Source organism: Passer domesticus, chromosome 11 (genome assembly GCF_036417665.1).
Source record: "Passer domesticus isolate bPasDom1 chromosome 11, bPasDom1.hap1, whole genome shotgun sequence".
Classification (NCBI taxonomy): domain Eukaryota; kingdom Metazoa; phylum Chordata; class Aves; order Passeriformes; family Passeridae; genus Passer; species Passer domesticus.
In genome coordinates, this window is record NC_087484.1 from 24,770,695 (window position 1) to 24,783,327 (window position 12,633).

A 12,633-nucleotide genomic window follows, 5' to 3' on the forward strand; every position below is an offset into this window, starting at 1 on the left:
TTTGTCTGGAGGCTCTCAGCAGCCGGGGCTGCTCCTTGTGCTGTGGTATTGCAGAAACACCTCAGTCTTGCTTGAACAGTAAACAAATATAACCATAGTTACAAAGATAAACCACCCAAAAAAATTAAAAAAAAAAAAATTCCCACTCCAGGAATTCCCAACACAAGGTGAGCACCTTCCTCCCAGAAATAGCCAGCTCCTCATCTTCCCACTGCACTGGCTCAAGCTGTGGGTGCTCAGTGAGTCCAAAATGCAGCTGTGCTCTCGTCTTTGTCAGCTCAGAAATTAAAATATTAGAGAAAAACAACGCTGGAAATCAAGGCAGATAGGTTTTCTCACTGAGGAGTGCTGCCCCAGCTCAGTCCTTGTCACTCAAACTCTCATCCTGCCATCAGAGCTGGCACACTGACACCGCAGCGCTGAGCTCTGGTTTCACCACGGCCAGGCACTCTGTATTTCTGTCTGGGAGGGGATATCACAGATCATGCTCCCGCTGGGCTGGCTGCTGAGGCACAAGGACCGGAGTCCTTTCCGTGAATTTCCTCAGGCACTTCAGGCAGGGGCCGCGGGGACTCCCTTGCAGCCCCACTGCCCAGCCCCGTGCTGAACTGAAAGAGGGCAGGGCTGCTGCCAGCTCCCAGCCCCGGAGCTCCCAGCAGCACGGGCAACCCAGGGCTTCCTTCAGCTGCAGCATCATTTCACTGCTCCTTACATTTCTCCAGGATCCACCATACTCGAGTTTCTTCAACAAACCCCACTTCTCCTAATACTTTGTAAATAGTTCCTTTTCAAATAAAGGGCAGTAGCTGATCATAGAAAGAATTTTAGGGTTCATGTAGGATCTAATAAATTGTGAACACCTTAAACTCATGACATTGGGAACTACAGAACTTGGTGATTTTGTTGCATAAATTACAAACTGCTGCTATAAGTTAGCAGCAATCCTGTGTCCGTGCATTAACAGATGCGAGCAATGTATGGAAAGGGATATTTCCTTAGCCCATACCCTGTTCTTTTTTTCCCTCATTTCACATTTTGCAATTACAAATGTCCTTTTGCTCAAGGTCAATGGACTACACAGTGACTTTTTTGGATCTCGGTAATATAAAATGAAGGTTTACTGTGAAAAATGTCAGTAAGTGTGTAAACACACATTTTCTATATTTGTAAAGTCTCAGTTGCCAAAGAAGGGTTGTATCCTCCATGCACTTACAGGAAAATTTCGCTATGGAGATCACTTGACACCTTCTAGTTCTGCTAACCAAGTGGTGCTTTCCACAGCACTTTATTAAAATCTCTACGGGGCCACACTCCAAAACACAAGAACTCGGAACGATTGTTACACGAAGGAAATTTTTCTTCAAGGAGAGATCAGTGGTTAAAAGCATGGAACACCAGAGCAATGGTAGAAGCCCGCTGTCAGGAATGAGGGTGGGAGAGGTAAGAGCGAGACAGGGCGAGCAGCAGCGAAGGAGAATCCGCGAGAGGAACGGAGCCGGCAAAAGCAGAAACGTGCAACCGAGCGTTTTTAGAGCAGGAGTTCCCCAGGTTGCGGGGCCGCACGGAGAACGTCCCGCGGCTGGGAAGCACCTCCCGCCCCCGGCCTGGCTGGGAGCGCTCGGCCGCTGCGCCGGGACGCGCGGAGCCCCGCGGGCGGGACACGGAGCGGCTCCCGCGGAGCGGGGCCGGCAGAGGGCAGCGCCGGGCCGGGCTCGGGCAGAGCCACAGCCAGGGCCGGGCTCGGGCACAGCCCCGGGCTCAGCCTCAGCCCCAGCCCAGGGCCGGGCTCGGGCACAGCCCCGGGCTCAGCCTCAGCCGCAGCCCAGGGCCGGGCTCGGGCACAGCCCCGGGCCGGGCTCGGCCCTGCCGCGGCCGCTGCCCCGCACCGGCCCAGCCGCAACTGCTGAGGGCGTGCTCCTGCCTCAAACCCCGAAACGTGTCATGTGCAACATCAGAAAGGCGCACTGGTGAACTCCCCGCCTCTAATGGGAAACACTTGAGAGTTCTACCAAATCTGTCACTTTTTAAATGAAAACATGAAAAAGGACCGAGATAAAACAAAACAACAGGGAAAAAAAAAAGTTGGAATCATGCGCTTTGATTCAGATACTGAAAAATTTTCCTCAAGGAATGGAAAAACTGATGGGGGAAAAAGAAAAAAAAAGGCAAACCAAAATCTTCTGGTGCTTGCAGCAGCCGGAGCAGACATTCTTCCCTGTAATCCCCTCGCTCCCTTCTCGCTTCGGGAAGGGAACAAAAAAACCCAAACCCCTCTGTGATGGCTTTTAGAGACTTTGGGACATTAAGATATTTAAACAAGTGGTTCCCATTTCTGTTCCAAGGCAATTGGTGACGGTCCCAGACACCACTGGCGGCTCTGGGCTGAACTGAACTGTAGTTTATCAAAAAAAGGAGAACCAAGAGACTTCCAAAGCCAACTCATTGATTTGAGGAAAAGAGTAGGTTAAGAGGACAGTTCCCAGAGACTGGAACTACAACAGGCCAGGCAGGAGGCTGCTCTACAGGAGATATCATCACTGATGCGTATTTTAAAGAGCTATACTGCTAACATTTAAAATCTCCTGTTTCTCTGGAGATGGTTTTTTTTGTTTGTTTTTGTTTAGGTTGGGGTTTTTCTTTCTTTGTTTGTTCGTTTGGGGTTTTTTTTGTTGTTGTTGTTTGGTTGGGGTTTTTTTTGGGGGGGGGGGATGTTTTTTTTGTTTTGGTTTGGTTTGGTTTTTTTTTTAAAGTCCCCGTACCTTGGAAGCTTCATAGGAAACAGGAAAGCAGCTTGTAAGGCCGAGGACTGAGAGGCTGCCCGTTCCCATGTCCGTGCCCCTGCCCTGGCTGCCCGGCAGGGTGGCCGCTGCCCGCGCCCTCCCGCCGCTCCCTGGGAACATCAGATCCATGGCAGGATCTAACGGGGCCATGGACTGAAGCGCCTCGGTGCCCCTCTCCCGCTGCTCCTAGCGGGGATCCCGGGGCCGTTCCGGGTGCGAGTCCCTCCTGTCCCTCTGGAGCTGCTCTGGAGGCAGAAGGGGCTGGCAGCAGCTCCGCGCAGAGCCCGGCGGGTGCGGCCCCAAAACCTCGGGGAAAACGCATCAAAGCAGAACTCCTGCTGCCCAGACCTCCGGCTCCTGCAGCCTGCTTTCCCCCGAAACCCTTCCCGCCCTCACTCTGCGCCCCGGGGCTGTTTTAGCAGCCAGCGGCGGTGAACATTTCTCGGGATTTCGTTCTTTGGGCTCTGCGGTCCGTTACCGGTGCCGCTTCTGAGTCTCTGCTGAGGCTGCCAGCAGCTCCTCGGCGGGGCTGGATGCGGGGTTGGATGCGGGGCTGGATGAGGGGCTGGATGTGGGGCTGTATGTAGGGCTGGGTGTGGGGCTGGATGAGGGGCTGGATGTAGGGCTGGATATAGGGCTGGATATAGGGTTGGATGCGGGGTTGGATGCGGGGCTGGATGAGGGGCTGGATGTGGGGCTGGATGTAGGGCTGTATGTAGGGCTGGATGTGGGGCTGGATGTAGGGCTGGATGTGGGGCTGGATGAGGGGCTGGATGCAGGGTTGGATGCGGGGTTGGATGTAGGGCTGGATATAGGGTTGGATGCGGGGTTGGATGCGGGGTTGGATGCGGGGCTGGATGTGGGGCTGTATGTAGGGCTGGATGAGGGGCTGGATGTGGGGCTGGATGTGGGGCTGTATGTAGGGCTGGATGAGGGGCTGGATGTGGGGCTGGATGAGGGGCTGGATGCAGGGTTGGATGCGGGGTTGGATGTAGGGCTGGATATAGGGTTGGATGCGGGGTTGGATGCGGGGCTGGATGTGGGGCTGTATGTAGGGCTGGATGAGGGGCTGGATGTGGGGCTGGATGAGGGGCTGGGTGCAGGGTTGGATGCGGGGCTCGATGCGGGGCAGCCTTCATGCCGCAAGAACCACTCGTACCCGAGTGCAGGGAGCAGTCAAGAGCCACGTACCACCAGATGCCTCAGACGTTGAGGCTGATAAGCACCAAGGGATATCATCTCCAAAGCCAGGAGCAGAGGAAGGGCAGGTCAACATGTGCCTGATTTTTTTTTTTTTCTGAAAATCTTGTTAAAAGAAACACCTGAAAAAAAAAAAAAGAGAGAGAGAGAGATCAGTAGCGAGTGACTCTTTTTTGTTTCCTCCCCGTTTTGATAACTGAGAACATTACGCCTCGTGTTGTGCTCAGCTTCGCCCTGTACTTTATTCATTGTTTGGGTTTTCGAGGAACAAAACGACAGCAACGAAAAGAATCAGTTATCGCTGGGCAAAAAACGGGGAAACGGGCGACATATCTTGAACAAGAGGTCAGTAGCTCTGCTGTGCGGCGGGGCCGGCAGTGTGCCCCCAAACCCGCACCTTGGCTAGCGCTGCCTGCCCGAAGAAGTGGAGGCTACCCCGACAGCCCACAAACCACGAACCTTGTCCTCTCCCAGGGCCTATTTCCTGAAGCCCCGCGGTTTTCCTTCCCCTGCCCCAGCCAAACGCCAGATGCCCGTCAGTTGTCAGTGACACGTCCCTCGAGGGCCAGCCCGCGGCTCGGGGCCACCCCGTCTCCGCATTCACCCCGTGCTGCCTCGTGTCATCGAAAATGGCCACTGGGAACGAGAAAAGTGAAATTCCGTCCCGTTATTTCGTGATCGCTACGAATTTGTTATTTATGTAGGGTGGGGGGAAAGTTCCTTCTGGAGAGAGAAAGAAATTAAACGAAAGTAGGCGAATAATTCATCTGCCAGCAAAACCGTAGAGTTTGCAGGGACCAGCTGGGAAGGCAGGAGCTTTCACCGTGTCAGAGCCACCTGTGTGCCCGCACCTGCATGTGCCCTCAGGGAAAACCTAGTTTGGCACCTTCGGCACGGCACGGCACGGCACGGCAGGGCAGGGCAGGGCAGGGTGCTGCTCCTCCTGCCGTCATTTTATAATGGGAAAAGGCCTTACACAGTTCGCCAACACTCTCAAAGGCATAGCAGGGGCAGCCGGTGTTTCACTTTCAAATCGCACCTGATGATGGGCAGGGTATTTGCTCACTGCGCGACATGAGGAGAGCAGGGCTCTCCCTCCCTGGTCCGTGGGCCTCGCCCGCCTCTCCCCGGGACAGCGGGCAGCTCCCGCAGCGGGGGCGGGCGGGGTCCCGCGGGGCGCAGCCCTGCCCGGCGCCGTGTGCCTGCGGCGGGAACAAGCACGAGGTTTTGTTGTGCTTCTTTAGGAAACTTGCAGCTGATTCTGAACGAATTCCCACCAGCCCACCAAATCCTGCAGCTGCTTATTTGGGCAATAAAACCCCGTGTGGTTTCTAAACTCACGGAAAGAAAAAGGAAAAAGATGTTAATCCAAGTAAACTATAAGTGAAAACTCATTGATTACCTCCGCCTTCCTGTCTCTGATTTGATTAATCATTTGCCATCATGCTTTCCGAGTCACTTCTGTGTTGGTTTCCCTCTGCCTGAATCCTGTAAGACTTTTCCAGAAGGGCGGCTGTGATGTTGAGACCGACATACTGTAAACAACCACAAGAAGCAGAGCGAATGTTTTCAATACAGCTCGAGGACTAAAATAAACTCATTGGATAAGGCCAGCCCGAGCGATTGTTTTGGTGAACGCTTCCCAGGCCCGCTGCTGAGCACATCCCCGAGGGCTACCTGGGGCGGGCGGCCCCGGGCGCCGGGAGGAGCCCCTGCACCCCCCACCCCCGTCCTGTGCTGCGGGGCAGATGTTACAGTGCCCCCGAGCAGAGCCTGCCAAGGCGGCGATGCTCCGCAGACCCAGGGATGGGCTTCTGGTGGATTTCGCATGGGGGGGATGGAGAAGCCGCAGGGGAGCCGCGGAACCCCGTCTGAGTCCCCTCTCCCTGCGGTGTGCCCAGGGCTGCCGGCGCCGCTCGGGGGCTCAGCACTGGGCTCTGCAGCGCTTCTCGGGGCTCTCCAGCCTGGCCATCCCGGCCCTGCCCGAGCCCGCTACAGAGTCGAGCTTTTTAGCCCTCGCAATAATTTTTTCGCCGTCTGGGGTTGACCAAAGCTCCACGCCGGCTGCCCGTGCCCGCCTGCGCGGAGCTGGCCCCCCGCGTTTGAGGCTGGCGGGCAGGAGCGGGTCCCGCGGGGCGGGGAACGGGGAACGGGGGTCCCGGTGCCCGCCCGTCCCTTCGAGCCGCACAGGCCGGGCCCGAGCTGGGGCCGCCGGACCTCACTGCGCTCCCGACTGTCACACACGCAGAGCGGAGACTTTTTAAGTAACAAATGTACTTTTTTATTTTTGAAGCAAAAATATCGTTTTCGGTTTAACAATAGCCGGATCTCGCTGAATGAAGCCTTTGCATATTTTCCTGTTTTAATTGGTTGTATAATAAACAGTCCTGACCCCGCACTCTCTTTTCAATGAGTTCAGGGTGAAACGCAGACCATGGGACTGGAAATGACTTTTTCACCACTTAAAACACTGACAAGAATACCAGGAATCAGGCGGTATTAAACAGCCACTCCGGCCCGGGCGGGAGGGAGGGCGCAAGGTAAGAGCTGTGTGTGTGTCTCCTCACGGAGCTTGGCTCTGCCCTGCCCGCAGCCACCGCCCCCTGCCCGGTCCCGGTCCCGGCACGACCAGAGGAGCCGGGACAGAGCCCGCGGGGTCCCTCATTCAGCACCCGCTGCCGAGCGGCTGTCCCCGCGCTCCCGCCGGCCCGCAGGCAGAGGGCAGCCGTGCCGTGCCGTGCCGTGCCGTGCCGTGCCGTGCCGTGCCGTGCCGTGCCGCCGGGGAGCGCTCCCGCCGCCCAGGGCTCTGCCACCCTCCGAGCCCGGCCAGGGCTTCAAAGGACCTTTGCGGCCTGCGCAGAGGTCCGGAGAGGACGAGAAAGCTGCGGTGGCAAAACATCCCCCGCAGCTGGCACTGCCCCGGGGCTGGAGAAGCAGAGGGGCTCTGGGAGTCCGCTCAGCCTCGGGGATCAAACTCTGTCCTTCCCCGACAGAGGCAGGCTGCTTCCACGTCCGCTACGGGCAGGGAGAAAACACCCCTCGCTCTTCTGCTTTCATCTCCCGCCAGGGTTGCATAAACCCGGGGCCACTCCGAGAGGGCAGCGGCGGCGGCTCAGCAGCGCTGAGCCCCCCTTGCCTGGCTCTGGCCCCGCAGCAGCCCCGCGGCGGCCCCGGGACGGGAGGAGGTTCCGCGCCAAGGTGCTGTCCCGGGGAGCGCGTCCCGCTCCGTGCGCATTCCTCCTGCCGTCATTTATATAACGGGGACAGACCTTACACAACGCGCAAAGCCTGCGCTTGCCAAGAGCGCGGCGCTCGGCCGCTTGGTTTTGTGAGGGGCCGACGGCGCCGGGCGGCGGCGCGGCCGGGGCAGGTGGGAGGCGAGGGAGCGCTATCCACCGCGGGCACCCCTCGGGCCTGGGGTGGTGTTCGTGTTCACGGAGCCGGCTGCGGAGGGGTCCGTAGAGATCCTGCTCCCGCTCAGCCCCAAGCGCCACTCGGTCCTGCACATCACCCGGGCTGCCCAGGGGCCCGCGGGAGGCAGAGCTCGGTGCTCGGTAGCGCCCAGCGAGGTTCGCGGCGGCTCCCCAGGGGCCGAGCCCGCTGCCGAGGCAAGCACCAGCACGCGGGGAGATGATGGCCATCCCCTCGCCAGGCCGGCGGCACCGCACGGGAGGCCCGTTCGCTCCCGGCAGCGGCGGAGGCCGGGCTGCTGCCGGCCCGACCAGCCCTGCCTCGGGCCGCAGCCAGCGACGGCGGCCGGGCTCTCCCCGCGATTTCCCTGCGAGTTTGCATTCAGTGCAGTCTCTGTAAAATACAGAAAAGGATCGTGAAAACATCTTACAGGCGCGACGGCCACGGCCGGCCGGGAGCGGCGCGGGAAGCCCGGGCCCAAGGAGAGCAGAGCCCCGGCCGGGCCGCACGTCCCTGCCCGGTCCCGGCCTGCCGCCTCCCCTCCCTGCACCTGGCACGGTCAGGAATCCCTTCACTCGAAGCTGGCGAGCCCCAGCCATTCCCGCGAGTGCGTCAGCGGTGCTTCAGCCTTTGCCTCAGGCCGAACGACGGCACAGCCCAGGACGGAGCCCACGGAGGCGCCGCTGGGCATGTGCGGGGGTCCGGGGAGATGTTCCCACCCTCCCTTCGCCCCGTGCCCACCCCGGTGGCGGGGGTTTCCCTTTTGGCCTCAACATACCACGGGGAAAAGTAGCGGTACTGGCAGTACCTATCTAGTAAGGAAGAAGCCGCCAAGGCCCTGAGCCCTCCGGTGCCAAGCTGCGCTCCCCGGTGCGTGTGAGCGGTGCTGCCTCTCCCCTCCGCCGCCCGCTCCCACGCGAGGGCCCCGGGCAGCTCCCGCAGAGCCACCGCTGGCAACGGCGAGTCCCGGCCGCGTCCCGTGTGCGCCGGCATCCCCGCTTCGGCCTTCGGCCTCCCGTCACACTGGTGTTCTGCGGAGGCCAGGCTCTCTCCGTGCCGCCCTGTACCAGGGCCGCCTGGCAGTGACCCCGCTTCTGCACCCCCTGTGCGTGTCTGCCCGCCCGGAGCGGAGCCCCTCGGCCGCATCAACTCTCGCAGCGCCCTCTCCGCCGGGGGAGCGGGGCCAGGGTGCACCGCAGGGCTCCGGGATGGCCCGGCGGGTTCCGCAGAGCCCCTGCGCCCTGGCCGTGCCCGCCGAGCGGCAGAGGCGGCCAGTCCCAGTCCCCACATCCCTCCCCGCTCTCTGCGACCGGGCTGCAGGCGGCCGCTTCCTGCCCTGCGGGCGAGCAGGCCCGCAGAAAAGGAGAGCGTCAGGCAGCCTGGCAAGTGCCAGGCCCTGGCTGCGGAGTGCTCAGCCCCGGTACCGGCTTTCACCCGGGCAGCGCTGGCCGGGGCAGCGAGCTGCCCGCGCGGCCCGGGAGGCGAACACGGCATTCTGCTCCTGCCGCGGCACCGCGGCCGGGCCCGGGCCGGGCTCTGAGCTGCGAGCCCCATCCTCTGCTGACCCCCGCGCCTCGGCAAGGCCGCTGGCTGCGGGACGGGCAGGGTTAGAAGCGAGGCCCGGGCCTCTGCCGCTGCCACGGGCCTGGCGAGCAAAGAGAAACCCGCCTGCGGCTCCCGCTCCGCCACCGCCCGGCCCGCGTGGGGCTCAGGCCCCGTGGCAGCGTGACCGGACCGGGCTTGGGGCGGCACGGAACCGTTCCTTTCCTTCCAGGACCACGGCTCCGGGCACGGGAGAAAGAAATGAAAGAGAAGTCAGGGTCCGGCACAGCCGCAGGCACAGCCCCGAGGCCCCCGCCGCCCCGGGCCGGGCACACGGCTCTGTGCCGGCAGCTGCCGCGGCCCGGAGCGGAGGCGCTCCCGGCCCGCCCGCCCGCGCCCCGCGGAACCGACGCAAGAGTCCCGCACCTTGTCTGCCGCCGCCGAGACAGCCCCGGGCCTGGCGGAGGTGATGGAGCGCCCAGCACGGGTCCCGCAGCCGAGCCCCGTGCGCCGCAGCGGGAGCGGGCCGGGAGCGGTGCCCGCCGCCCGGAGCGGCCCCGGCACGGAGCCCGCCCGCTCCCCGCTGCCGCTTCCCGATCCCGAGCGCGGAGGAGCGAGCGAAATAAAACGATATGGAAAGAAGGAAAGGCATTTTATTGGAGACTTTACAATGCTAGAAAGTACAATGAAAGTGCTAGTTCATTCTAGAAAAGTTGGTCCCAAAATAGTACTATGTCACAGCATCTATTGGTTTACACAAACATTTACAAAATCGCTATGAACTGGCCCCTGATTTAAAATCGCTATTTTTTTCACATTAATCTATGCAAAATTGAAGGATTAAAACCTTTTAAGAAAAAGAATAAGCATTCAAAAGCAGAACCTACCGGGAAATCCATTTTGGGCCAGGTTTGGGGGCAAAAAACCTGAAGATAGTTTAAACTTTCATTATTAAAAATAGTATGCACACGGAAAAATATCCCAATTTACAGGAAAGCGTCTCACTTTTTTTTTTATAACATCAAAATATTTTTTTTAGACCTGTATAAAATTACTTTTAAGACCTCAGAGGACATTGTCTCCTTTTAAAAATATATTTACCGCTGCCGAAACGTTTCACGAGTGACCCTGGCGGGTTTTGTTTGTTGGTTTCTATTAACCAGCAATATCGCACATCTGCTGTTACAGCAGTCCTCACGTTAAGTACTATTTTAACGAAAAGCCACAGCTCGGAAGAAGCGCAGTGCTTTGCAGAGCGAGGAAGAAGACAGAGGGATGAAGAAGAGGACGAGCACCGCGGGCACACGATAGTGTCTAGGCCCCGCCAGCCCCGCACCGCACGCGTGAAAATGCCTCCGCTATTTACAAACTCCGTTTTACTCTCCCCATGGCTGAGCCCGAAAAGATTACGGCCGAATTGCAAAGGAGCATAATTTTGAGGGCTGAATAACAATTTTTTAATTAGATGCTCCCCCCGTCCCCCCTCAAAAAAAAAACCAAAACACACACACACACACACACAAACCAACAAAACAAAACAAAACCAAAGCAAACAAACCCAAACAAAAAACCCCACCGAACCCAACAACTCACAAACACACACACACGAGCAGAGAAACTCCCGGTGAATCCCCGCTCGCCCGGGGAGAGGCGGCCCGGCCGCCGCTGCCCGGCGCAGCCCGCGGGGAACCCCCACACTTACACTGCTTTCTTCTCACGGAGGGACGGTCCTACACTGACACTACGCGCGGACAAAGCTGCTATTTCCCCACCGCTAGAGTTTGGGCACAGAGAGAGGGAAGTCCGTGACTAGAGACGAGGAGGAGAGACTCGGAGCGCAGGGGAACGCGGCGGGGCAGGAGAGGGGCAGCGGGGCCGGTGCATGGCTGTGACGGAGCCTCCCTAGATGTCTATGCGGGAGTGCAGGGCGCTGTGTTTGCTGTCGTGCTCCCAGTAAGAACAGTGCATCATGGACAGCTCGGCGGGCTGACGGGCGCAGGCAAACTGGAGGCCGGCTCCGTTTGCCGCCGGGGCCGCGGGCGGCGCGGGGCTGGCCGGGCTGAGCTGCTGGGGGTGGTGGGCGTGCGGGTGGTGGTGGTGGTGGTGGCCCACGCCGTTGTAGGAGTTCACCATGCTGGGCAGCGCCATGCTCTGCACCCGCGAGTAGGGGCTGTAGGACGCCGGGCCCGAGAGTCCTTTCACATTGACAGGGCTGACGTTCCCACCAGACATCTGGCAGGACGTGTAGGGCATGGGCGCGGGGGGCTGCGCCAGCGGCCACGAGTTGTTCATGAAGGTGGACTGCAAGTACTTGGGCGGGGACAGGTAGCCGTAGCTGTCGGGGCCGAAGAGGGTCTTGCCAGGCTGGAAGTGGGTCGGAGGCGGCCGGAAAGGCCGTTTCATCCTTCGTCTTCTGCGGTAGTTGCCCTTCTCGAACATGTCCTCGCAGGCGGGGTCCAGGGTCCAGTAGTTGCCCTTGCGCTCGCCGCCGCCCTCCCGGGGCACCTTGATGAAGCACTCGTTGAGGCTGAGGTTGTGGCGGATGCTGTTCTGCCAGCCTTTCTTGTTCTTTTCGTAGAAAGGGAACTTGCTGATGATGTACTGGTAGATCCCGGACAGCGTAAGCCTCTTCTCCGCACTCTCCCGAATGGCCATGGCGATCAGGGCCACGTAGGAATAGGGGGGCTTCTGCGAGGGGTCCGGCTTCTCGGGGCCCTTGTCCGCGCTCAGCTCCTCCTTGCCCCGATCCGGCTCCTTGCTGCCGCCGGTGTCATGAGCCAGCAGCGCCACCGTGTCCTCCTCGCCGTCCGGGTAGTTGCTCATCATGGTGCCCCGCGCCCGCCGCCCGGGGCGCCCAGCGCAGCGCCGCGCGGTGCGGAGCGCTGCCCGCTGCACCGAGCCCGCTGCCGGCGGCCGAACCGCTCCGCGCTCGCCGGGACGGGGCCGAAGCCGAAGTCGAAGCCGGGACCCGGACGGAGATCGGGAGCCGCCTCTCGCGGCGCCGCTGGTCCGTGCAGCGCGGCGGCGGCGTCGTCCCTGCCCCCGCGGGCTCCGCTCCCCTCTGCCGCGGCGGCCGGGCTCTTTTCTGATTTGTATGGGCCCGGCCGAGTTCCGCTTTCGTCAGGAGCCCGCTCCCCTATCGCCGCCGAGCCGCTGGGCACGGCCGAGTTCACCCTGCAGTCACGGCGCCGCGCTCAGCCCCGCGCACACGCGGCCCGACGTGGCCCCGCGGAGCGGCGCGGAACCGCCCCGGCTCGGCCGCGCCGCCGGGGGCGGGGGGAGCGGGGGGCGGCGTCCGGGGGGCGCTGGGCGAGCCTCCGCCGCCCGCCCCGAGCCCGCCGGGCCAGCGGCGCCGCGCTCCGCTCCCGCCCGGCGCGGGGTCGCGCTGGAGGCGGTGGGTGCGAAGGGGTGTGCCCGCGGCGCTCGCCCTGCCACGGCGGCTTGTCACACTTCCAGCCGCACACGCGGTCGCGTTTATATGTCTTGGCCGCGGGCCCCGCCAACCGATCGCGCCCGGGGAGCACAAGGAGGCTGTTGCGGCTCCCTGCAAGTCGATTCTTGCAGCTCTTATTTGCAGGAGGCAGAAAGCAAAAGGTGTCGGGTCGCCCCTTCTCCCTCCCCGCAGAGTACACGCAGACCCCCAGCGCGGCTGCGGGGCTGACAGGCGCCTCGAGGGCCGGGGCAGGGTGACGAGACGGGG

The 12,633-nt window shown here is 61.0% G+C and overlaps 1 protein-coding gene across 6 annotated transcripts in view; it reads right to left on the reverse strand.

The window, feature by feature from the left end:
- The window catches only part of FOXL2 (forkhead box L2), a 160,346-nt gene that overhangs the window by 2,802 nt on the left and 144,911 nt on the right, over nt 1–12,633 (reverse strand). For 5 of the 6 annotated variants that reach the window (XR_010345770.1, XR_010345769.1, XR_010345771.1 and 2 more), the window contains 3 exons: nt 5,383–5,515; nt 4,440–4,616; nt 3,972–4,102 (listed from right to left, as the gene is read on the reverse strand). Coding sequence is in view for 1 of the 6 variants with exons in the window: in XM_064384793.1 (XP_064240863.1) it covers nt 10,836–11,759 (924 nt within the window). In the remaining 5 variants the exon portion in view is untranslated. Of the gene's footprint in view, nt 1–3,971; nt 4,103–4,439; nt 4,617–5,382; nt 5,516–10,635; nt 12,002–12,633 lie in introns of those variants that run through there. The other variant, XM_064384793.1, reaches the window with a different exon arrangement.